At 32.6% G+C, this 26,911-nt stretch overlaps 3 protein-coding genes across 13 annotated transcripts in view; 1 reads left to right on the forward strand and 2 right to left on the reverse strand.

Annotated features, from left to right (window-relative positions):
• Nucleotides 1–13,411, reverse strand: part of LOC128161222 (protein kinase C-binding protein NELL2-like) — a 42,080-nt gene extending 28,669 nt beyond the window's left edge. The window contains exons 1-12 of one of the 5 annotated variants that reach the window (XM_052824464.1): nt 13,336–13,411; nt 9,290–9,328; nt 7,648–8,529; nt 7,270–7,427; nt 6,882–7,023; nt 6,687–6,716; nt 6,425–6,454; nt 4,728–4,751; nt 3,845–3,975; nt 3,004–3,040; nt 2,538–2,697; nt 568–761 (exon numbers count right to left, since the gene is read on the reverse strand). In XM_052824464.1, the coding sequence (XP_052680424.1) occupies nt 569–761; nt 2,538–2,697; nt 3,004–3,040; nt 3,845–3,975; nt 4,728–4,751; nt 6,425–6,454; nt 6,687–6,716; nt 6,882–7,023; nt 7,270–7,427; nt 7,648–8,529; nt 9,290–9,328; nt 13,336–13,375 (1,866 nt within the window). In that variant the 5' untranslated portion in view covers nt 13,376–13,411 and the 3' untranslated portion in view covers nt 568. Of the gene's footprint in view, nt 1–567; nt 762–2,537; nt 2,698–3,003; nt 3,041–3,844; nt 3,976–4,727; nt 4,752–6,424; nt 6,455–6,686; nt 6,717–6,881; nt 7,024–7,269; nt 7,428–7,647; nt 8,530–9,289; nt 9,329–13,335 lie in introns of those variants that run through there. The other 4 variants (XM_052824459.1, XM_052824497.1, XM_052824452.1 and 1 more) reach the window with 4 other exon arrangements.
• Nucleotides 13,412–20,647: 7,236 nt separating this feature from the next.
• The window catches only part of LOC128177567 (peptide methionine sulfoxide reductase MsrA-like), a 40,110-nt gene continuing 33,846 nt past the window's right edge, over nt 20,648–26,911 (reverse strand). For 2 of the 6 annotated variants that reach the window (XM_052844330.1, XM_052844349.1), the window contains exons 2-6: nt 25,086–25,219; nt 24,202–24,297; nt 21,404–21,468; nt 21,176–21,304; nt 20,648–21,096 (exon numbers count right to left, since the gene is read on the reverse strand). In XM_052844330.1, coding sequence (XP_052700290.1) covers nt 20,776–21,096; nt 21,176–21,304; nt 21,404–21,468; nt 24,202–24,297; nt 25,086–25,219 — 745 coding nt within the window. In that variant the 3' untranslated portion in view covers nt 20,648–20,775. Of the gene's footprint in view, nt 21,097–21,175; nt 21,305–21,403; nt 21,469–24,201; nt 24,298–25,085; nt 25,220–25,321; nt 25,341–25,420; nt 25,559–26,399; nt 26,540–26,911 lie in introns of those variants that run through there. The other 4 variants (XM_052844322.1, XM_052844340.1, XM_052844355.1 and 1 more) reach the window with 4 other exon arrangements.
• Nucleotides 26,708–26,911, forward strand: part of LOC128177599 (probable glucosamine 6-phosphate N-acetyltransferase) — a 45,233-nt gene continuing 45,029 nt past the window's right edge. Inside the window, exon 1 of one of the 2 annotated variants that reach the window (XM_052844381.1) lies at nt 26,708–26,841. The gene's annotated coding sequence lies outside the window, so the exon portion shown is untranslated. The remainder of the gene's footprint in view (nt 26,842–26,911) is intronic. The other variant, XM_052844374.1, reaches the window with a different exon arrangement.

Raw genomic sequence — 26,911 nt, forward strand, 5'->3', positions numbered from 1 at the left:
ATCTGAAATTCGTGGCCCAGATTCAGCATCCAAGTCTTTCAAATTCATAAGTCCAAATGCATCATCCATGCAAATTTGGTGAAGTTAAGACAAGTAATAACTTAGATACAGGACCTGCAACAACAAAAAAACCGCCGACGCCAAGGGTATGAAATTAGTTCCCCTAGCCTTCGTCGCGGTGAGCTAAAAATACGGTAAGACATTGTATTCTATTGGATTTGGTATTCACTGAAATATAGTTACTGTTAATTTGACGAGTTTTGGATTGGTATAATTAATTATAGAATAGAAATTTTTTATTCCATCTTCTTGAATTCTTCGATGACATAATCCCCATCTCCTATCACCCTCTTAAAATCATAGAATTATACATAGAAAAAACGAAAACAATAAACAAACAACATCGACCACAACCCTCCCCCCCTTTCCGAAACTACCATTAAATGAGCTTTGGAGCAAGGCTAGACAAGTGATTCATCTTTGCTTGGACTGTCAGACTTAATTCCTGAATACATAACTACACATTAAGTGAAAAAAAAACAAAAGAACTTATCACATCGATTTTTTATTAGATATCAATGGGAAAAGTACTGTATAAATATTTGGCCTCTGGAACTATTTTTGAGTTGCATCCGTCAACAGTACAGCAGTAATGACACTTGTACTGTCCCGGTACAGCGCCCTCTCCATACCGAACACAGCGGTCCTGGTCAGACGACAGGGTCAGCCACTCGATACGACATGTCAGCTCGTCCACACACCTAAACAGTTACATCGACATCAGAAGTAAATACCTTTACAGTTTTATCCACTAGTTACCGTGGTTACGAAATATCAACTCATCCACACACCTAAACAGTTACTAGTACATCGACATAAAATTTCATTCACTAGTGACCATGGTTACAAAACGTCAACTCGTCCCAGTGGCGCCGGAAGCAAATTGAAAGAAAAGGTTTTTGGTTATGGTTATGTCAAACTTTGCAAAACAAGGAGGGGGGCTCGGTAGTTAAATTATGCAGTTTAAAGAACTGTTACTAAGCGTCCTCCTTTTCACTGCAGACCTAACTTCCAGATAGTTTGTTCATTACAATACCTTCTTCATGTTCCAAAATCATATTTGAACAACTTTTTAATATTTCTATCGATATATTTTGGCGTATTTAGCTTATATCTCTTTAGTGTCAAAAAATAAAAATGAATACCAATGTTTGCCTATAACTAGCTTATTTCATGCCATATCTCAAATTTTTGAAATGTACCACCTACTTTTTTTTTTTTACTTTTACATGAAACATTAGATTTATGTCTATTTGTCTGCAAAGTTTTGGAAAGATGGCATTACTAATATATATTTTTTGTGTTATAATTTGATTACTCCAACATTTTGTAAGTACAGTTTATGTTTGATTTCTTCAAATGCAAAATTTTAGCGATAATCTCAGGAAAACGATCATTTCATTTTGAGACCCATATTCTTAAAAAATGACACGTGACATGGGTCACAAATGAAATAAATGAACATTTTAAGGTGGCTGGATGATTAAAAAATTAGTCTTCAGATCTTCCTTAGATTTTTAGATATGATGTATTTAACTATAAACAATTATTAAGTAAAGAAAAAGATTATATATTTAACATTTTAAAGGACAGGGGCGTATAAGTCGTTACATATCCCCCACTTTGAGCAGTTAAAAAACTTGCTCAAATTTTGCTTCCATGTATTTTTAACTTGTATGGATAAGGCTAATACAATCAATTTTACGATAGATGTCAATAACGTGCTTTCATTTTGTATTCACAAGAGACAGGTTTCCAAAGTAAGCCACGTGACCTTTAATGCCCAAATTTTGACCATTTATTGTGCTAAATTGCAAATTTATGTTATGAATGGGTCTAGATTCTATCCGAAAAGTTTTTATTTTTTTAATTATCGGTTTATCAAAGTGAAGTCTGGACCCATGAAGGTTCAAAATTCGTGATTTTCACAAAAACTTCAAACTTGACATGACACTAAGGAGAAAAGTATAAAGTATAGATGTATGTATGTTAATGATCAGGTAATGCAGTTCTGCACTACATATATACATGTGCTGATGTACACCATAAAATGTGAGATTTCTTTTAATGAGATTTACATAATTTGTTTAAATATCCTTGGTGCGGGGGATGTGACAGGCATTGTACGCTCTTCTTCTTTGGGCATTTTCCTATATACTTATAGAGCTCTCCTTTTAAAGGAGATCAATACAGTGTAAAAATAGTCACAACCATCAAGCCCTCTTAAGTCCCCATCTTTTTAGTGAAATGTTTTTCAGATAATTGACATTACTCGGATTTCAGGTTCCAACCTCCGTAATTATCTTTAAACTTTCTATGATCATATATACAGACGAGAGATATAGAGTCAAAGTTGAACCTTTTTTCGTCAACTCGTCAACACATCTACACGGTAACACTGACATTTGAAGTATTTTTACACTTTCTAAGATCATATACAGTTTTAAGAGATAGAGATATAGAGACAATAGCTGTACCTTTTGTAGATGGCGACACTATCATCAGAGCCTTGGACGACATCCGTCATACAATAACTGCCAGTACTGCATTGGGATGGCTGACCCATGTAAACAGTTCGCAAGTCACACGGTAGATTCGCGTCTGGATCCCCACACTGGTGACAGGAAATTGATGGGGCTATAATGAAATAAACAAAAGTTCTTTTTTTGAAAGTGAATGCTGCCTTTTAGTTTGTGGCAGGGATTTTGATTTATAAATACATTTGTAGAGTTTTGTTCATGCTAAACATTTGAAAATCACAATCATTCTAGCAAAAAGGAAGAAGCAAACAGCATCTATCATATCGGTATGATTTGTTTTTATACAGGTTTTTTTTTATAATGATGGATAATAGAAAATTGATTATGATTGTCGTAAATTGATTTTCTTTTTCAAGTGGTAAATCTGATCAGATATAACGCTTAATGAAATAAATGTACTTACCAGCGGTGGCGGTAGGTTGAGGAGTTGTTGTAGTTATCTAAAATAATGCCATTGAACCCGTTATAAACCTAAATGTATCTTATAAGCTAGAAAACCTTTTGTAAGATTATATGAATTATTATAAAATATGTTAATTCAAACCGATAATTTTGTAACATATTTGCCTTGTAAATCAAGAAATTTAGATGATATTTGAAAATATATGCCATATCAACAAAATTTTCAACAAACTGGAAGCATCACATGAAAGAATTTATAGTTATAGGTAATTGATTGATAAATTAGTCAACATAAGCATTCTTCTTGTTTAACATTATGTGTTGGATTTCAATTTCTTGTGGTGACCTTGACCTTTTTGTATACGACCATGAGAAATATTTTTAAAGAAACACTCAAAAAAGTGGCTGTCTTCAAAATGATTTGCTTTATCATTGAAATCATAAAATTCCCATTAATGATTAGTGTGAATATATTTAATTGGAAAAAATAACAATCAGTTATTGGATTTGTTTAATGAAATGAAAAAAACAACACAAAAAGACTTTGCCCTACGACCTTGAACGGTTTCCTACTCACAGTTTTGTAAATAAACATTTTATACGTCGCATTGTTGACGAATTGATACTCAACATGTGATTTTTCCAAAACATAATAGCAGAGGTGCTCTTATAGGATAAAAATACAGCAAATGCGAGGATTGATGTTTTTTAAATGGATTGGCGTTGCTCTTTTTTTCAATACCGTTTCAAATAATCATATGCATAAATACAAATAACTGAATTCTTAGTATTACAATAATTTCGGAACTTGTCCTTGACCCAATTATAAACCTAAACTTGACCTTGTCTAGGCTACAGAAGCATTTGTTGTCAACACAGTCAATGTGATCTTCAGGACACGGCATGGTGAAGGTCGGAAACGTAAGATGGGTGTTCTGTTGGTTACAGTCAATCCTGGTGGCACATGTGGCAACTGAAAGAGGTTCAGAGTCGATCAAATATCAGTTTTAAATGAATTTTGTCAATGTACATTGTTTATCATTGTTGATGATAAGAACTATTTCTGCAACGATCGGGCAACGAAATATGATAACTTAAAAAGTTCATTTGGTTATGATTGATATAAAGTTAATATACGACAAACACAAAAGATATATTTGCAGCATATAATTTTCAGTGTTTTAAATACTTCAGGTAGCTCGACAAAAAATGCATTTATATCGTTTCGCGTGCACAATTCTTCTTAATGGATCTTTACAAAAAATTTTATTTCTATAAAATCTTTATAACTAATACAATCTTAAAAAGGCACCTATCTAAATACACAGAAAAGGAGTGTTAGACAAATTACGGATTGATCAAATTTTATCAACGCTGTAGACCGATGATTTTGTAACTTTGTGATGTTTTATAACTTCTAAGCTAATAGGTTTATATGGAAAATTATTTGAATCGTTAACCAAAGAATTCGAACCGGATCAAGCAGCTTCAAAGTTATTCAAAGGTAGGTGAAATTGCAATTTTCTCAATTTTGAACCAGTCCCAATCGAAAAATAACTTATTATAAATGCCGACCGAAATTATGCATGTTGAAGGTCTATAGCATTTTTGAGAGAATTATTGGTTGCTCTTTAATATATGGTTCACAACAATAATTTCATAAACATTTATTTACACATATGTTATATGTTATGGATATGTGAAACAGCGACAAAACATACTTACCTGATATTGTAGTGGGTGCTTTAGCTGAAAAGAATGATGACATATGTTTGATAACAACTTAATTATCAACCCAGTGACGCTAAAGCGCATATATTTATTTTAACAACAGGTTATATCAAAGAAAAGACTTTTAAAGGCAATGATGCTCATATACGCCATAAGAACAAGAAGTCAGTCATAGAAAGACGACACTATAAAGAAGAATAAGAAACAGTACAAAAACTATAAGGTCTTTCGTGGGAAACGGAAGACCTTAATTATTTAGTTTAAGTGATAATGTGGATGTAGATGTTAATTCAGGAGTTACTTTTGCAAAATTCAGGTGAAAAAAATCAGGTCCATAAAGAAGATCAAAGGACCACCAAGAATGTATTAGCAATATACAGTGAAAAATATCGAAACAAGGGACAATGAGTAGTTCTTAATGACTTTTAAACACAACTCTCCAAGTCTCCTTGCTGTCTTTGAGTTATTTATTCTACATTTTCATCATAGTCATTTAAGAGCAATCAAAAGTATTATATGAAATAAACAAATGTAAGTTGAAAAACATAAGAATCTTCAGATAGCTGCTTGGAGATTTAGCTGAATCATAACAAAAGACCCATGGGTCAAATCGCTCATCTGAACAAGAGTTCTTGATTCTTTTTCGGAATTTTTATGTATGAAACAATCCTAGGCTTTAACGTTTCAATGATAACAAAATTTAAAAATTAATGATAAAAAGTTAAAACTAGGTTACTATCACCTATCTTTGAATAAAAGTTTAAATATTACAAAATACACGAACTAAAAGGTTTAATGATAATAGATCTAAAAATATCAAAGATATTGATTATAAATAATTATAAAAAGTCACAACAGGACACTGTGACCGTCATATCATCATATGAGTATATGATGATATTAAGTTGCTTACATACTAATGTAACTAAATATTAAACTGCATTTCTTACAGAAAAGATTTATTCAACAATTTTCCTATGTATTTCTATGTTACTAAAAACCCCTTTGGGCCCCAGTATTGGGTTGGGTGTCATAGTTTGTACCGTCTTTAAGTTTAACTCCCTGTGATGCAAATTACATAGTAATTAATTTGACATATTATGCAACTTTAGTTTTATTTCTTTGAATTGTTGAACAGTAATTAATACTGGTATTGAGTCATAGTTTGTATAATTCAGAATGTAATCTCCAGAACTGTAGCATTTTACTTCTTGAGGAAAAAAATGTTCAAACATTTTTCCAAAATATATCTATGTTGAACCGTGTAACCTTTTTGGGGCATTATCATTGGTCCTGGTGTCACCGTTTGAGCAGTCTGCATTATATGATAATGCTTGCATAGTAATATAGCATATTGAAGCAATACTAGTCTTCGGAAATCGGTTTTTACAATTATGAATCTAATATTACTAAGTTGTACTTTGAAGCCATCTTTTGGGCATCAGCATTACTCCGAGGACCATAGTTTAATATAAGAGTTGGTGTAAATATATCGAATTTAGGTTAACAAAATGAACGTGGTTATTCATCAGCTGAAAAGGGTAAGATCCTTGTTTTTAACAATTTAGAATTTCTTGCGCATAAGGATGCTTTTATAAAGTTTGGTTCAATTTGATCCAGTGGTTTGTTAAGAGGAATTCAAAATTGAACAAGAATGCCTCGACTATAAATGCAAAAGGACTAGTACTTACTTGTGTTTAGTATCGAATCTGTTGTTTGATCTACGAAAAAGGAATAATTTTACAGTATTTTAAACTCTCATTCCCTGGTTGTTTTTTTTTATTTCAAAAATTAAAAAAAACTGATCTTAGCTCTATTTATGCATTAGTATTTCAATTTTTATAAGAATCCGAATTTGCAATGATGTAAAAATAAAGATTCAATAAATGTATGTGTGTTTACGCTTCTTCGTTGAAACATCTATTCAAACTCATTGCAGAATACCATACTCACCTGTAGCCTGCGAGGCTCCTGTTGGTTGATCTTGAAAGAATTGAAAAAAGTTCTAAATCTTTAATCTGCCTTGCATTATTTACTAGTAATTAAAGCAGTGAATAATATAATATCTAAATAAGTATCTATGAATAACAGAACTGGAAATGGGACAACATTTTTAATGCTGTAATTATAGTTGTTTAATGTTGTTACCTGTAGAAATTGGAGTGCTGCTATCTGTCATCGCGTCTGTCGTTTGGCTTGTTACCGGGGAAGAAACAGAAGAACCAGCCACATCTGTCATAGAATTCGTGGGAATTGTGCTGCCTTCAGATGTTAAATTTGGCGGTGGAGTCTAAAATTTTTGAATGCCTTATTTACAACATCATGCCTCCATCCATCAACGGTATTCTTAATTTACATTGTGAGACTAACAAAGATTACAAAAATAATGCAACATCTTCATTAAATAGTGAAGACCGAATTTTCAAATATGTCCAGAAGTATATGTAACATTGGAACATTTTAAACATGCACATCAGTTACAAGTACACAAACACATTTAAATAAATAAACCAACCGTATTTATCATCAAACCCACCTTCCAATAGACACACTGGCACCTGTCTTCAACACAGAGCGGGTAATGGAAACTATCGGTGCAGTTGGCGTAATAGGTTTTACCGTCTGATCCTTTTACTTCTAAGTAAGTGTTCTCAGGGGTACAGGTATCGTTCAGACCTTCTTTAGTACTGCAAGCTGATGAATGATCCAAAAACAGTAATTAACTGCCTTTAGCCTTCCACTTGTATATATACACTGTACAGTACATGCAAAAAAGGTATTTTTTGATAATAAAAAGTGCATCAACTCAAAGGTCTTCCATATATTTCAAACTCAAAAACGTGATATAACTACATAGAATATTATAGTTTATGGACAGAAGGTTTAATGAAATTTATTACTGTAATCTACTTACACGGATTGACCTGACATTTGCACATCCCATTCTCACACTTCTTCACTTGATACTGGTTGCATATGATATGCTGACACGTACTAGTATCATCACCACCACAGAAGTCGGGAATTGCCAGGCAACCACATGTTCCACTGAGGCACACTTTAACTTCCCCCTTCGAAGCATCGCATGTCTTGTGTTGGCAGTCGCCATCATTTTGCTGACAATAGTCCAGTGGTTTACACGTACAGGTTCGTCCATCACAATATTTCTTCTCCCCAGATGAACACGTCAAATGATAGCATTTAGAGACGTCGTGATTGCTGCAAGTATCTGGTACATAGGCACAGTAGCAGTGGTTAGTTGAATTACACTTGCTTGTATAACCTCGATCACAACTCAGAGAAAGGCAATACATATGATTTCCTTTAGGGCAGTAGTTCTGCGATTCGCATACACAGCTCCCATCAACACAGAATCCTTTTTCTGGACAGTTTTTGCAATCGGTGTTTATATCGCAAAAACATTCACATCTGTCATTTTGATTGCATCTTTTCGATTCGCTGTGTGCGCATTGAAAGTTCTTCAGACAGTAGAATTTGTTATTACCGGGACAATAGTTGTTGGTCTCGCAGACACATTTCTCGTTGACGCAGAAGCCCAGGTTTCCTGCCGGACAGTTAAGACACTGTGAGTCCTGTGAACAGTAACACTCACATTTGTTGTTCCCGTTACATCTGATGGCTTCGTTGTGTGAGCACGCTACATCTGTAGATGAACAGCTGTATCTGTAGTCGCAGTAATCCTTTGGTAGGCATTCACATCCATGATTTTCCATATGTCCACTGGTGGTGACACAGTTATATTTTCCACTTGACTGACAGAAGTGTTGACAGTGGGCTGTACACAAATAATTTTATTAAGCAGCAATTTGCACCATTTTAGTAAAAAAAACCCATAAAATCCATGAAATAAAAAAACCCTGCTGAATCATAAGAAGGCACATAAATGTCCCATAAACAGATAATGTATCGAAATATATTTTTGGACCCAGTCCATAGAAAAATGTTGAATAACATGTCAATAAACCTTCTCTAACAAACATCTTAAAACATGTACTACTTTGTACGGTTAACCTTAAATCAGTGATGGTGATATACTTTCTTGGAGGAAAACTTCATTTACCCAAAACTCTGTACGGTTCTTGCTATTATTGTAGTTGTCTGCATTTTTTTTTACTTTGTTTGAACTGTTAGCAGGTAGGAGATCTCGAGACTGTGAGCAAGTATCCTTGCATACAAATTTTGATTGACAACATTATGATTTTAAATACTTATAATTATATTTTTCATTTGTAGTGAAAATATATTATGTTGAATGTGCGTTAAGACGCAATGCCTTAAAAATTCATAATTAATGTAATTTTGCCATTCAAAAGTTATGATAGAGTTAATAATATAATTGATTTCATGTTGTTGAATATTTTCTCACTATGACAGTGACTAGGTTTTTGCAATGCTTGTGACTTGACTCTATTTCAATATATGTGCAAGCTCTTTTATATCTCTGTTTTACTTTTTGTTCATATGTTTTATTTTCAATTACATGCATTATATTTCATAATATGTCCTATTTAGGAGAGAAAAGAATGTCTACTTACAAGGTCCATGTTGGCATACACAATGAATAAATGAAATACCTGCAATTACAATGATGGCATTTAAAATCATACACAGAGTAACCAAATACTGTGGAATCATTTTTATAGCCTTTTGGGACAATTTTCTTTCTTGAATCTATTTTTTTGTTAGTATAGGTTATTGAAATGAATATGAAATATTTTATTGAACAGCATTATCAAACGGTTTATGACTAACTAGATACAGGCTAACTAATTTAAGTAGTCAGCATCAGTAGGAGGTATCTGGGTTACCAACTTCTTCTCCCTCTTTACCATTCCGCAAGTATAGTCACAACAAAGAGAAGTGTTTCCCACCCCTTTTGATTTTTAAAATAAAGAAATTATTTATTTTGCTAACTTAACCTGCGCCAAGTATTTTGTATTTTTAGGTTTTTTCATTGCTGTGGATAATATCAAGCAAACCAACTTGTGATTCTTCTACGAAAATAATTTCATCTGCTTTGAACAAGAAAATTAACAATATTGGTTCTTCTTAAATCAGATATTATATTATTAGATATTATATTATATTTCTGATAATTAATTTGTCGCAACACTAAGGTGGATGACTCAGAGAACATAAATGGCGATCAAGGGCACAGATTGACCTGTTGTCTCTGCCCATCAGCATGAAGCATGAGGGAATCTCATAGCTGTGTGTTAACATGGAAGTTAAATGACATTAAGCAAATGTAAACTGCTCTGTGTGTGTGCAGAATTTCAGATTCCCTTTACCTTTAAAAAAAGGTAGAGGCTACAGACTGGTTGTGTTAAAATTAAAAACCAGGTTGCAGGCTAGAGACAATGTTTAAAAGCTGTGCAGCTTGTAAGCATAGCCACCATGCTTGTCAGGATGGGGGCTCCATGGTACTCACATATTAAGCGAGGCCTGGTATTCAAATTGTCTCCTTTGACTCTGCAAAATTTGCGGTCATTTTCATCCAACATTGTATGTACTGTATAATTAAAGGGCTTTCTTAGATAAATATCTAAACCTATTTACTCAACTTTATTTTACAACGGTTAATAACAAGTTCTACAACTCATATTAATATCTCTCGTTGGCACGGATGTTAGCGTGAGGGGGTCATTGATGTGGGAGTTTCCGGAGAGCACCCACTTGTCCAAGCGAGTGAACGCCATACCCTATCACATACAACCATAAAGTCTGTTTACAGCCCAGTTTACACAAATTGCTTTATTTACCCAAGAGCAATTTAAGGGAAGAAATCTAATACTGTATACAAGGAAAGGACTATGTGCGGTATGGTCAAATATCTGTCCGCGATTTCAACCAATTTTTAAATAGTATCGTATAAAAATCAAATCTTCACAAATCATTGTATAGAGGATGACTTTAACTTTAATCTTGATTTTAGTCATCATTGCTCATTTGCTGTTTATCTATGACGTCACCTAAATGACCTAATTCGCACAAATTTGCAAACAAATTATTTACCCAAGAGCAATTCAGGGGAAGAAATCTAATGCTGTATACAAGGAAATTTATCTTCCTCCCTCGTTCTCAGTAGGTGAATTTGAAATTGGGCAAATTCAAATTAAATTGCCGTTTCAATCAGAAAGTGTATCACTTTAAAATTACTGTTTGGGTGAATTCAAGAAGGGGCAAAACAGTTTGTAAGTGTCAAAGGGCAAAAAAAAAAAAAAAAAAAAAAAAACACAAGCGAAAATAAGGCTGTGTACAGTCTTAACTAAACAAAATTTTTTAAAAATAATTTATTCATTTTTTAAATGCAAGCATACACAAATTTACACTGTACACCCACACACAAACACAGTAACTCGCACACACGCATGTTTATTATAAATAACCATTAGCAAAATCTATATACATGTAAATTATATGCATTTAGTTTTAATGCTAAGCAGTGGTTACTTGCCGAAAAAAATATAAGATAATAATAATAATAGTGAAATAAATATTATAATTGAAATATAAATGATAAAACATAAGAGAAGAAGAAGAAAAAAAATTATCAGTCAAACAGGTTTTTCAAAACATCCCATTTTTTTTTCTCTCGAATTAATCCACTTTGAAACTATGAATATCTTTCAACATCAAATTTACCTTTAAATAATCACATAATCCAATCAGATTTGGAAACTTGTTCAACATCAGACATGAAAATAGTTAGTGTTTAATGGATTGGTTCGTTTAAGAAATAATAAATTAATAAGTTTGTTATGACAGGTCAATGTAAGTCTACCAAAAATAATATTTAGCACATGAAATCCAATCATTTCAGATGTCTTTCTGTTAATATAAAGACTCAATTCATCCCACAGAGTATAAATTTTATCACAAGGGGAAAAAAAGGAGCTATTGTTTATATATTTTTCTGACGAAATCCACGGCTGTCAAAGGACTTAACATTCATTTTTCTTCAAGGTTATACCCAAAAATTTGGTGTCAAATTCTAGACTCTAACCACTGAGCAAAAGAATCATCGGTTGTTTCTTCAAAACAAACGTCCTTTACTGAAAAATTATCAACACCATATGGGGTTAGCTCTCTCATCCATTTATTGATAACAGTTAACCTCTTTTTCTCTTTCTCATCCAGGAGTAAATAATTTTAGTACATTTTGGAAAGTAAAACTTGCATACATGAAATAGGAATTCTTTTAACAAAAGATAATAGTTTCAAATATTAAAAAAAAGCTGTTGTAATCTTATATTGCATAATACATAAATCATTGAGGTTATGTATGTGTTTAAGTACATCAAAAATTAAAAGATCACAATGCTCATAAAAACATTCTTGCACTACCTTGAACCCCCTTTTTATACCACGAATTAACAAATTTGTTTTTGATTTTGTGGTAACTTTTATATTGAAATTATACCATACGTGGAACATTTAATATTTGGATGGTTATCAATAGTTTTTACATACGATGACAAAGACGTGAAAACATCTTTAAAAGGGTAATTTTTTTCGCAGGCATTCCAATACAAAAGTATCTCCAAAACCATAATTATAATATCTGTAAATAAAAACCATGCCCATTGATTGTTAAAAAATATCCATCCATGGTTTGCAGGTTTACTAAATGTATCATTTAGTTAACCTTTTTTTTATGCATGACCATTTAAAGGATTTTATAAAGTTGTTAATATCAACCATTTTCATACCACCCGAAATACAATATCTTAACTTTATCTGCCTTAGATTTCCACAAAAATTCTCATATATATATATATATATATATATATATATATATATATATATATATATATATACATTTATATATTTATCTATTGTTAATAAGTTATAGTCATATTCTTCTTGTGATGTGATACACGCCATTCGCCATTGGTTTACTGAAACAAACGAGGGCATACTGTGCTGGGATCGGAATGTAAACTCTAGAAGTTTAGTAACGAAGACCTTTGAAATAGTTTGTCCTTTTTTTAATTTCTTGACATATGTTGCCAGTAGGATCTCGCTAACATAAGAATAAACGGTTTAGGAACGGTTTAGGAAGACAGGGGAACTGACTTAGTTCTTCGTGTTCTAGTTTCCTCGAACAAATTAACAGATTATTGACTATTTGAGCAAGTTTGAAACGACCGTGTTAAAAAAAATAAGGAAAACGCTCCTCTCAATCATTTCTGTTTCATTCATAAAAAAATGTATCTTGTCTGAATAATCATAACTGATAAAATTCACCAAATTGGGCATGTTGAAATGACAACGTACAAAATTGAAGATAAGATAGAACTTTCCTTACGAAGATTTAATAATTCTATTGCATTAGATTCAACAAAGAGAAGGAAATAAGAGGAACTCCAAATAATATTTGTCACCTTTCTTTCGGCACACCCATATTTCTCTTTAAAATACAGACAAGTCTCGTGGCATGAATCTGTCTTCACCGATTCGAACGTACCCTACTTAATTTCGAGACCAAATTATCGTTGTTTCAAATAAAGAATTTATTTATTTATGTTTAAAGATCAGTTAATGATAAAAAGACTGATAACTGTTCTAATAAACTCACCACTCAGTAAAAGTAAAACCCAATAAAATAAATTCACCATTGTAGTTCTCAATGTCGGATCTCAGCCTTGTGGCATAGATAAAAAGGGCAAGAACAAAGGAAACATGTCAATCCGTATTTGAAGGACATATGGCGCGAAAACTACGAAGAGAGATGACATTGAACCCGTTATAAACCCAAATGTTTCTTTTCCAGTATAATATATTATAAAAGTATGATAACCCAAACAGATCATTTTATAACATATTTGTCCTGCAAATCAAGTATTTCAGATGAAATTTGAACAAAGTTTGGAACAAACTAGAAGCATTGCATGAATAAATTTACATGTAATTGATTAACTAGTCAACATAAGCATGGTTCACATGTTATTTTCATACCATATTTAGTCTTTTTGTTGGTTCTAGGGAGAACGGTTGCCTAGAAATTGTTGATTGTCTCATAAATGTTGTATTGGATTTTGATTTGTTGTGGTAATCTTGACCATTTTGTATATAACCTTGAGAAATATTTTTTTAGAAACCCGATAAAAGTTACTTTCTGAAAATTAATGGTCATAAAACTTTTAACGAAGTAATAAAAATTCCATAAATGATAAGTGTGAATATTTTTCCAAATGAAATTGTAAGTTAAACTATTACCATTTCACGTCTTCAATAAATGAGTGCAAACTTGCAAAAAGAACAAAAAGACTCTCTCTACAACCCTAAAAAGTTCTCTATGCATAGCTTTGTAAATAAAGATTTTTCCAAAGCAATTCGGCAGAGGTGCTCTTCTTATATGATTATAATACAGCTGAGGAAAGGTTAGATGTATTTTTACAAGCTTATATTTCAAAAAGATTGGTGAGCTACCGCTGTAGCCATCATAAAACACAGATTTCTAAAACATTGGTTTAAATTTCTGAATCGATTAAACAATAGGAAGATACAATGGTGTTCTACCATTGTGTTAATGTGGGGTCTCAATTTCGAATTGTGAATCTAGAGTGGGCTTCACATCGGCAAGGCCTAGCTCACTGAATGTGCCTTAATCATTATGTATCTACTGTAATTTCAATTTCAAAGTGAAAACTCTTAAGAACCATTGGTACTGTTTTGTAGCAATCGTATCTTCTCGGGCATTTCCGGCAGCACGGAAAACATATTCGAAGTTGTTTTCCGAGCTTGAAGGAATTTAAAATAAAGGTAGCTATTTATTATAATATTGAAAATAACTTAGCATTATAGGACCCATGCTACTGTTACTTTTTGACATTTACAATAAAACACAAAACTTCATGTGAAGATGATAAAACGAAATTCAATTGGTATAGTTTATATACAGTAGTACAGTATTCCCAGAATCCCCTTATATGGAGTCGAGAATGCGTATTCTAGTGAAAAAGACTAACGTAGTTGCTAGCGCTAGCAATAAATTGTTTATATTCTTTTTTCAATAACGTTCCAAATAATCAGAGGCATAGAAATAGAACAATTTTTAACAAGAGTTGGACTCTGTGTGGTTGTGTTAAACAGCAATATGGCCTAGGTCTGTCTATTTCATTGCTGGCATGGCTCTTTGAAATCAACAAGATTTGTCTATGTTTTACGCTAAGACTACGCGATATAAGCATTTTTCAATCGAAACCAGCGTCATGTTTAACTTGTCTTGATGCAAGAAAGAGATAGATACGTCCTATCGAAAGTCCAAGGTCTTGTTAAAACGGTTCTAATTAGATTCTTAATATTAAAGGAGTATATTTAGGGATTCTCAATGAACGAATTATAAAACAACTTGACCTTGTCGATGCTACAGAAGCATTTGTTGTTAACACAGTCAATGTGATCTACAGGACCCGCCATGGCGATGGTCAAAAAGGTCAAAAACATAGCATGGGTGTTATGTTGGTTACAGTCCCTTCTGGAGGTACATGTGGCGGCTAAAATGAAGGTTTTTATGAACATTGATTATCATAATCAGACACAGCTTTTAACGAGTATGCTGGGGGGAAAAAGACAAAGTTATGCAACCCAAAGGGATATTATTGATTTATTATTATGAAGTAAAGACAAAAAATATCGTAGCCGTCGCGGAGCTGTAGTTATACGGGTTAACTATATCACCACTTTACCATTAGGATTGACGGATGCATTGGATTTTGGTTGTGCTGTTGTTTGTATAGCAATTTAATGTAATGTTAAATCATGCGTACGGCCTATGACGACTGTGTTTGTATAGTAGCCTAGCAACCAGCGGAGATTTTAACGTGACCCAAAGAGGGTATATTAGCGAGCCTATCGCAGTGTTTTAATAGAGAGATATCCTATCTAATTAAGGTACGATTTTGGTAGGTTGGTTGCATTGAGAGAGAGGCTTGCCACATTGATAATTTAAGGACCAACCGTATTTGGAGGCCGACCACTAGTTGGTTATTATGGAGGCCATCCTCTTGAAGGTCAGCCTAGGTTAGTCGTCGCTGATACTCTAGTATTATAAAGGAAAATTACGCCTTAAGTTAGAGGTAGTACACTGTACGTTCTGCATAAGGCGTTTACACAGAGACTGTCTCTGCTGAGGGTTTACCTCTTGAATAGGCTATAAATGTATATCTATATAGCTAGGGCGTGTCGCGGGTAATCACTACCGCCTGAATAAGGCATAAAAAGTGTTTACCACGTGGTATTATTAAAGTTTTAATCCCGGTCAACCATATTTTTGTGATTTTGCCCTAAGTAAGGGAATGCCATTTTGTAAATATCTGTAGGCCAATTGAAATCAACAATCATTTAAGAGAGGAAAATTATTATGGTTCAATATTCTAATATTCAACTCCGAGACCCTAGAAATGACTAGATAACGGACCCCTCGACACATTACATTTGTACCTTAGGGGGCGTGGAAGGATCGGTGGTTGCAGAAGCTGAAATAGTTACAATCATGCAGGTTATCTTTTACAGGTTAATTCAAAAATTATTCTCACATTGAATTTAGTAACATATTTGGGTGAACAAGTCTTCTTATCTTTGAAGAAACTTGGTTTGTAATAACAAGCAACCATGGCAACTTTCAATCAATTGCAAAACATCAATCTGTTGTACCATAGTTTGGTTTGATTTCCTTTGTTAAAAGTTTTCTGTACATATCCCACACTTTTTTAAATACTTCGCCCACTATGTCAAATAAAAAAAATCGATTATGTTGCTTTTAACACGTCCATCTGCTGTATGGGATTCATCTAGATCTAAATTGCCCAAATCAAACTCAAACTAAGTATTTGCACTCTATCTCATTTGTAGCTCGAGACAAGGCAATACCGTCAATAGTTTTGTCACAAAAACTCTATTTCATTATTTTCCTCCATGTGTGAGAATGTGCAAGGAGAAATGCAAGTGCATCATGATTTTAAAGAAATCCTATTTACAACTGACAAGTACGCGTTTGAATAATAAACTTGTTTTTTTTTTACTGCAGGGCATAATATCCCTTGCATGCGGGTCCTGTAAAAGGACCCTTTCCCAATTGAAAATTGATTGTTTTTAACAAAAATGTTATAGAAAATAACTGTGTCGTATTGTGTTATAAAAGATAGGATGCTGCATTTTAAATATGCTGAGTTAGATATCCATATCAAAATATGCGAGTGCTCTGTTGGATGAAAACAGTAGTTAAATAATTAAACATGTAATATGTACGAAAGCCCGTTGAGCTCATTTTTGGCGTAAACGTTACTTTCGCGAATAAACGCGAAACTTTCGCGAATAAACGCGTAACTTTCGCAATTAAACGCGAAACTTTCGCGAATAAAAACGTTACTTTCGCTAATAAACGCGAAACTTTCGCGGGTAAGCGCAAAACTTTCGCGAATAAACGCATTACTTTCGCGAATAAACGCGAAGCTTTCCCAAAAAAATCGCGAAACTTAACTATAAATATTGTCATCTCATACAACCCCTATGAAGAACAATGACTAAAAACAAACATGTCAATCTTAAATAAAACAAAATAATCTTTAATTATATAAAGATGTTAATGAATCAGATTGAACCATATACAGATTGATATTAATTCAAACATAGGAAATCATTAAAATCTTAGTACTGATTTTCAAAGGATATAATAATGCATCGCGCTTCTCACATTATCATAGGCGCTGTTATATAGAAAATGAGGCATCAACATATTTTAATTATAACAATTTGAATTCGAATTAAAAGTTGTATTAAGTATCATTTTAGAATTGAAAGGATATAATTGTTCAAAACGTTATAATATATGTTATATCGCCGCGACATAAATTAACGTCTAGTCAGAAATGTCAGAAAGATAAGTTAAAGCTGTGACCTGAAATTTTTCAGCTTTTGTTCAAATCTAGAGGACGGAAATTCGTCCTCTAAAATTATGACATTTGTCATTTAAAAATCAGAACAAATATTTTTATGGGTTCCGACGGTTGAATTTACATTGATTTTATAGGAAAAAGATAACTAATTAATGCCTGATTTTATAGGAAAAAGATAACTAATTAATGCCTGTTAGAACACAGGGTCGGCGAACAAATGAAAACTGATAAAATGATAAAAGTGATGATAACTTATTATCTACTTGGAACATGTAACATCTAAAAATTTTATAAAGATTACTTAATATCTATATGTAAAAGAGATAATGTTGTATAATGGTTTCGCGTTAATTTGCGAACGTTACGCGTTATATCGCGAAGGTTTCGCGTTTATTCGCTTAAGTTACGCGTTATTTCGCAAAAGTTTCGCGTTTTTTCGCGACAGTTACGCGTTATTTCGCAAACGTTTCGCGATTATTTGCGAAAGAAACGCTTATATCTAAGAAGGTACGCGTTATATATATATATATATATATATATATATATATATATATATATATATATATATATATATATATATATATATATATAGTACTGAGTGTACTCGAACAGAAAATTATATCTTACTTAATTATCGACATATTTTAATCAATATCAAAATCATTGAATGCTCATTAATTCTTGCCACACTGGATTGGCTTGGGTTTTTTTGTTGTTTTTGTATCGTTTTATTCCTTTTAAGTTTTTTAACTTATCACGTCTTTTATATCATAATACGTTTGCATATCACTTTTTACGATGCATATAGTTTTTGTATTTGTATCAATAAGACTACACTTATGATAACATTATTTTCATAACTTATGACCCGTAAAGACGTATTTCATTTCTATCCAACAAAGACGCATTTATAACTCTTATCCAGGCGAGATTTACTGCTTCGGAGGTCGTCAATGCTCGTACAAATTATTGAGCAGTAATCATTTTGATTTTAATATTAAAATATGTCGATAATTAAATAGATATAATTTTCTGTTCGAGTACTCTCAGTACTTTGATGAGTTTCCTTATTTGCTGCTAGCTTCTACGGGCTTAGTGGCTGCTGTTAGTGGCTGCTAGCTTCAGCCTGGTGTTTAACAAAGTACAGGAGTGTCGCATTCCCAATAAAATCAAGAAGAGCAATTACAATGGAAACTCCTGAGACAAAACAAACGATGAATGAATCTGCGTTGATTAACTAGTCTGAACGACAAAAACAGTTTAAGTGAATCAACAAACAGGCATATTTGTGATTTTGAACACTTATAAATTAAAAATATACAATACTGTATCCAGGGACTAAATAACAAAATGAATAAATAATTGATAGTGTCAACATGTAAAGAAAGCAAAAGAATCACGCCCAATAAAATACCAGGGGTAAACAACGAGCAACGAGTATTTTTCGTGGCACACGATAAATGACCTTATCCGGTAATGAATTTTTTCAAATGCAATTGACACTTTCAATCACGATATCAAGTACTGTTATTATCATTGAAGCTTCAAATTTTAATAAAACTGAAGCAAAAGTTGACATTTGTAAGAACGAAGGCTACATTTATAATACTCTCCTCTGCACACATTCTCTATGACATTATATGTGCCTTGTTTATATCCTGGGTCTTTTAAAACATGTTAGAAATCTGCCAACACATGCAGCACTTTGCAAGATGATTTCTCGTGGACCCCATGTTTTCATCGAAAAATCGCCATTTTTTGTATAAGTGCGCATGCGTAGACTCCCAAAACGGAGTCCAAAATACTTGCAGAAATTCACTTCCGTTGACTCCGTTTTGGGAGTCCGTCTAGACTGGTTTATGTTATATTGATGCATAAAGTGTTAATTCCCGCGCTTACGTGGGATATCATATTGCAAATACATATATTAAGAAGACCCGGATAAACAGTTATTTATAAATATTGTTCCACAGTTGGCAAAAAGTAGTGTTGGGTATTGACAAAACGGTGAACTTCCTCTAAATGCAGATTAACGCATCACAGCTAGTACACTCTGCCCAAATTAGACTGCAATGACTAAACGATACATGTTGGGTTTAAAAAATCTAAATTGAATCTTATTACAAGCGTTTCTTACCTAGAATAAAACACAGACCAAACAAGACCGTAGCAATCATTTTTTGTAATGGCTGTACGAACGAGGCAAGAGTGGCGTAGTTTATGATAAGATTACTAATACAAGGACATTGAAATTTGAAATCATCGCTGCATAGCTGTTTAATTAAATTAAATATCTTTAATATAAGCTTTTACAACAGCAGAAATTTGATGGATAAATTGATCGATTGATCTATCGATTGAAAGCTGTTATACGTCTTTTGCAACGTTTCCGCTAAGGTTTGAACATCAAACGTCATGTTACTTTCTCCAAATAATTTTCAGTCATTACACAAGTATCTATCTAAGTATAATCAAAGAGTAACCTGCGATTTGTTAGCATTTTTTTTTTTACAATACTCATATTATTTTGATGGCAAATATAATGTTCCACCCGACTCAAATAGTTATGCTGCAACATATGTGGATATGAAATCAAAAATCAATTTATATACGGAAATCCATAAATACAAGAATTGCATTGGTGACATTTTCCCATAATTAGGTCTACCAGCCACGGGTCAGCGTGGAGTGGCGACAACATGTACTCTCATATGCATTGCATGTTCGACTGATAAGATAACAGAATGTTGAATTGATACCTATTTTTATTTACTGCAATTAATGGTTAAGAACTTACGTAGGAAGCAAACTAGCTTGACATACATGTATAAATTAATGTCTATGTTAAACTTATTTCATGATTTTACACACAATAAGTGTTTATTATGTTGTTTATTAGTTGATATAAATCAAGTTAATCAAGAGACTTCTGGTACTATTATATCATACCACTGATACTAGCATTAACAACTGCATGAAAAAACAATTACATCATTTCAAACTCTTTATCATGGAAAAATGTGCATTAAAAAGTCTTGTTTCAATGAAACATTGTATGGTAATAATAACAAATCAAAACCTTAAAAATGTAAAAATAACAAGGAAAGACAAATGGTTAATTATAATTCACTCTTCCCTTTAGAGAATAACCCCACAGGACAAGAGACCCCTGTACCCCCAAGTCCACAATAGCCGTTGGGATTCTTATGTAAATACTGCTGGTGGTAGTCCTCAGCATAATAAAACTCTGGGGCGGGAATGATCTCTGTAGTTATCTTCCCGAGTCCTTTATCATCCAGTTTCTTCTGATACATATCTCTGGAGGCTTCTGCCAGTCTTTTTTGTTCCTCGTCGTAATAGTAAATCCCAGATCTGTACTGAGTTCCTGTATCATTCCCTTGACGCATCCCTTGAGTGGGATTGTGATTTTCCCAAAAGACCTACAAATATTTCAAAATTTAACTCCATTCTAACATAGTGATATATCTAAGGAAATGTAGAACAATGAATGATACTCACCTGTAATAGACTTGCATAATTGGTGTTGTTTGTGTCATAAGCAACTCGCACAACTTCATTGTGTCCTGTTGACCCTGTACAAACTTCTTTATAGGTTGGATTAGGTGTGAAACCAGCAGCATACCCAACCTTCAATGTGATTCGGATATTATAACCCAGTAGTGACTCGATATTCGATTAAACATCAGATCAAGCATAAAACTTGGATATAAGTATTGGTATGTATACCTGTGTAGAGTAAACTCCATCTGTTTTCCAGAACTTTCTCTCTGCGCCCCAAAAACAACCCATTCCTTAGTAAAATGGAAAATGATTTATAGCATATGGGATTTTTTTAAAAAGCAATAAAGTTGATATGTTGAATTTGAACAATTTAATACGATAAAATTTCAAATTATGAAATAGCGTTTTATATACCGGTAGATTTTATTATTTGAAAACATAGGTAATCACAGATTACAAAGCTCACCGAGACGAGACATCACCCTTATGAGACTTCACCTTATGAGACCACCTTTACCATATTAAATGAAAATCATACTTTATGATCTTCGATATTCATGGATTCTGTTTTGACACAATATCATATTTCATCTGTTAAAAAATTGTATGATAATCATATGTTCATTTGTTAATCAATACAATAATATAAAATTAAATATTGCATCCTATCATATTAACAACATTTATGATACATATATAATACAATAAAATACCATAATAAACAATGATGAGATATGATATTGTAAGGTATGATATGACATTGTATTGTGTTATAAGTTATTGTATTTGATCAAATAATACAAAATCATAATATATAAAACAATATAGTATTTTATTACAATATCATATTACATAATACATCATAACATTGAAACAAATGATATTAGATTGTATAATATAGTATGATATTGTATGATACTGTATCATTTTTGATACATAATATGATATTGTATCATATGATACAATACATTTTGATACAACATTGTATCATATCAAATGATACAATATTATGTGATAATTAGAAGTAAAATATTATATATTATATTATATTATACATATTGTATATGATACAATTTTATATTTTACAATATCATACAATACAATTTCATATGATGTGATAATATATCATACAATAAACCAATATCATATTATACAATATCGTATGATAGGATATTATATAATATTACAGAATCATATTATACAATTTCATGTGATATAATTCTATATTACAGAAACTAATATCATATAATTTTATTAAACAATATCGTATGATACAATATTATAGAATATACAATATTGTATCATAGGATACAATATTATATTTTGCAATATCTTATGTAATAGTATCATGTAATAAAATAATAAATTAATAATACAATACAATATTATACAATATTGTATCATAATATACAATACTATACATAACGATATCATGATACAATATCATAACATAAAATATAAAAAAAAAATTGATACAATATCATATCGTATCATATAACTTTTCATAATATTACATATGATATTATATTGTATCATATTAAACAATAATGTTTCATACCATACAATACTATATCATTTAAATCATGTTATATCATTTATCAACAAACACATCTATCTCGAGCTAGTTTCAGTGAGGTAGGAAATTTCATTAGCATCCTTGATAATGGAGATCAGGCTCTGCATCTGAAGCAACCTCTGCGTTTCATTTATAATATAGATAAATCAACTATGCAAGCTATCATCTATAAAACATGTGACCTGTTCCAAAAAAACATAACCTCATCCAGCATCCAAAACCTATGGCTCAGATTCAGCATTCAAGCCTGTCAGGTGCATCAGTATACATAAGACGCATCTCCATGCAAGTTTGGTGAAGTTCAGACCAGTAATAACTAAGATATCATCATCAGAGGGCACTAGCAATTAAAACCTTAACCTGCTCCAGCATCTGCAACCTATGGCTCAGATTCAACATCCATGCCTGTCAGGTGCATCTGTATCATAAGACACACCATCCATTCAAGTTTGGTGAAGTTAGGACCTGTAATAACTAAGATATATTTTTTAGCATCCTTGATAATCGAGATCAAGCTCTGCATCTGAAGCTTCCTCTGTGATTCATTCATAATACAGTTTAATCAACTATGCAAGTTTGAAATAGTACTATTATCTTATCTATTAAACATGTGACCTGTTCCAAAAAACTTAACCATATCAAGCATCTGAAACCTATGGCTCAGACTCAGCATTCAAGCCTGTCAGGTGCATCAGTATCATAAGACGCACCATCCATGGAAGTTTGGTGAAGTTAGGACAAGTAATAACTAAGATATAATCATCAGAGGACACCTGTTTAAATACTTTAACCAGCTCTAATAACCTTAACCTCCTCCAGCATCCAAAACCTATGGCTCAGATTCAGCATTCAAGCCTGTCAGGTGCATCAGTATCATAAGACGCACCATCCATGGAAGTCTGGTGAAGTTAGGACAAGTAGTAACTAAGATATAATCATCAGAGGGCACCTGCAACAAAAACTTTAACCAGCTCTAAAAACCTTAACCTCCTTCAGCATCTGTAACCTATAGCTCAGATTCAGCACCCAAGCCTGCCTGGTGCATCAGTATCATAAGACACCCCATCCATGCAAGTTTGATGAAGTACGGACCAGCAGTAACTTAGATATTGCTATCAAAGGGCACCTGCAACAAAAACTTTAACCTGCTCCAACAACCTTAACCTCCTCCAGCATCTGAAATTTAGGACTAAGATTCAGCATCCAAGTCTTTCAAGTCCATAAGTAGGTCCAGATGCATCATCCATGCAAGTTTGGTGAAGATAGGACAAGTAATAGCTTAGAAACAGGACCTGCAACAAAAACTTTAACCAGGTCCGAACGCCAACACAGACGCCGAGGGTATAGCATAAGCTCCCCCTGACTTCGTCTCGGTGAGCTAAAAATTGATTGTTTGGTTTACCTTTGATGCCATGATTTTTCATTCCTTAGCTTGAACTTCACTTACCAAACATAGCCATTTTTGTGTTTTCTGGGAATGGAGGGATAGTTCTGTGGCCGTTTGCAGCGTGTTTGTCTGATACAATAATTTTTTCATCTCTACCTATAATTTAAAAAAATATATATTCAGTCTTGCTGTCTGACTTTGATAAGGAAGTAAAGTTTCACATAAGTACTGTCAAACAATATGTGTGAGTAATAAATATGCGGATAGCGTTACCACACACATTTGATTTTTTTTACTATACTATTGCAGGAATATTACATGGTTTTAAGCTTACTGTGAAACTAGGTGTAAAGAGCTTTCCCCCTCGCATAAATAACCACTTTATAGTATTCAAAGCATCTATTAATTTTTTTTTATAAGGGAACAGGTTATCCCATTTCTATAACACAATTTTGATTAACTACTACTATGGCACTGGTAGTAAAATTTGATATTATATTAATACTGAGTGAATAATATAATTACATGCATAAACATGAATAAGAAGTATATACTGAGTATTATCTTATAAAAAATAAAATCACTAGTGATACAAATCAGTAAGTTATTTTCCTATAGAAGTAAGTCATTCTTTTAAAACATAACATATTTTGTTTGCTGTGATCTATACAGTATCAAAAGTAAAGAAAAAACCAAACAAATATATTCAAACTAAATCTGTATGTTTACATTCAATGTTATACAAGGAAAATAGATATCAAAAGATAGCTGTGGTGTAAAATCAGATTTTACTTGATTATGTACATGTAACTTGTGGAGAATTGAGAAAAAATAGATTGAAAGATGAGGCATTATACTGTTATATACTAGGCAATGCTCTATTATTGCCAAATGCAAGTCTTAATGTTTTGAAAATGTTTATAACAGCATCGTTTATGACTTACCTTTTAATGCATCTTGTGGAGTAGGCATAGTTGTTTTCGACATCTCGTCGCCCATGGAGAAAAAGTTTGCAGACGGATGAAGTCTAGGCAAGATGTTGAATAAAAATAACAATCTGGAATTCTTCTGTAACAACCTTAAATAAATTAAAATATATTGCCATCAACAAATCATCAAAATCTACTGAACAACAAATTAAAAATAACAGGATAATGGAAATGTTTTCGGGAAACCTCACGTCAGATGTCTGATTTATCACGAAGTGCTACATGCATGACAAAATTATAATAAAATTTCTTCCAGATTTGATAATGTTTACTTCCTATGCACAACTCACATATGTTACATCTATATCGGTCCTTGACAAATAAACAAGTTTGTCACTGAATCATCTTCCGATGAATATAATATCCTAAATTTTGCCGTCAAATGACTTATGTGTGAACTTACATAATGTAATTATGTTGCAGGAAACAAGCATCGGTCGATAAAAATAAAACCAAGAACGGAACCAGTAGGCATTTCCGGAAAACAAAAGTCACGCCAATTTAGAAGTAACGTCGAAAGCCCTAATTCGTTACGGTCCGTGAGTCGTGTCCCTTCTGGGTTTTTTTGCGTATCTCCCGAGATAAAGTCAGAGGTTGATGAAAAAAATTATGAATAGGCCTAATGTAAAGTCATACGAAGAAACAGAAGTCCTAGCCTTTATCATGTTTATGAAAGAAGTCTTTGGTGAAGTTTATGTGGATATACATGTCTCACATCTGTATATAAATAAATGCCAGAGCTTTTTCCGACTGTTTAAGTCAAATGGGGGGGGGGGGGGGGTCAATGAAATAAGAATTGCATTTCTTTTTGTAATTTTTGGTTTAAAATTGTATTTAGGAAAATCATGAAAATGCAAATTCGCAAGTAAAACTGTGATTTTCAGGTTATAGTCAAAATCCGCGAATATACAGTTAATTTGACAGGTAGATAACAGACAAGGTAGATGTGGTATATATACAGTAAACCTTATTCTCTCGTCATACGGTACATTCACCTTGACCTCGAAATCTTGAGACAACATATGCCATTTACGTACATGCGTTTTCATGTGAGAGCATATGCACCCACTAAAAACCAAAAAAATATTATATGTGTTCTCCATCGCCTATGAAAATATGCACATACCATGTACAAAAAATTACATATAAACATGTATATAAGACTATAAGTATACAACTAAAGTGGTATGAACAATAGTACAATACGTATGTATATTAGAGTGTCGTCGTTTTAATAAATTGATAAGAAGCAATGTTTTACAAACTTACCACAGAATCATCATTTTCATTTTTTTTTCGCTATATCAATGGGAACTAAACTTGTTATCCACTGTTCTTTGTTGAAGTATCAGCAGGTGACAATTTCCCATTGTTTCACAGTTGTTCACAAAAGTATGCCTGGAAATTAGCGGCTTAATATTGAATTACAAGGTGCCTTCTATATACAGTATTCAGATTCGCTGAATAATTTTCAGCAAAACTGATCCATTATTTAAAATATTAAATCGTCATTATAATCTTAACTGTTTTTAAATGTTGTGCTTAAATTTGGGATCAAGAGCAATCAGTTTATGCAGGTACTGAGCTCCGTAAAGAGAATGCCTCTGTTTACATCCAGTAATCCACTTGACCAATGCTCTTAATGTTTTATCCCCAGTTGGAACTGCAACATATATTGACATAACAACTTTACAAATATATAATTTTTAAGGTATATTGTGTGTTCCACAAACGAAGCGTTCATCTGCTCATATACTTTATCGGTGTTTATAGTTTAACGT

Source organism: Crassostrea angulata, chromosome 1 (assembly GCF_025612915.1).
Source record: "Crassostrea angulata isolate pt1a10 chromosome 1, ASM2561291v2, whole genome shotgun sequence".
NCBI classification, from domain to species: Eukaryota; Metazoa; Mollusca; class Bivalvia; order Ostreida; family Ostreidae; genus Magallana; species Magallana angulata.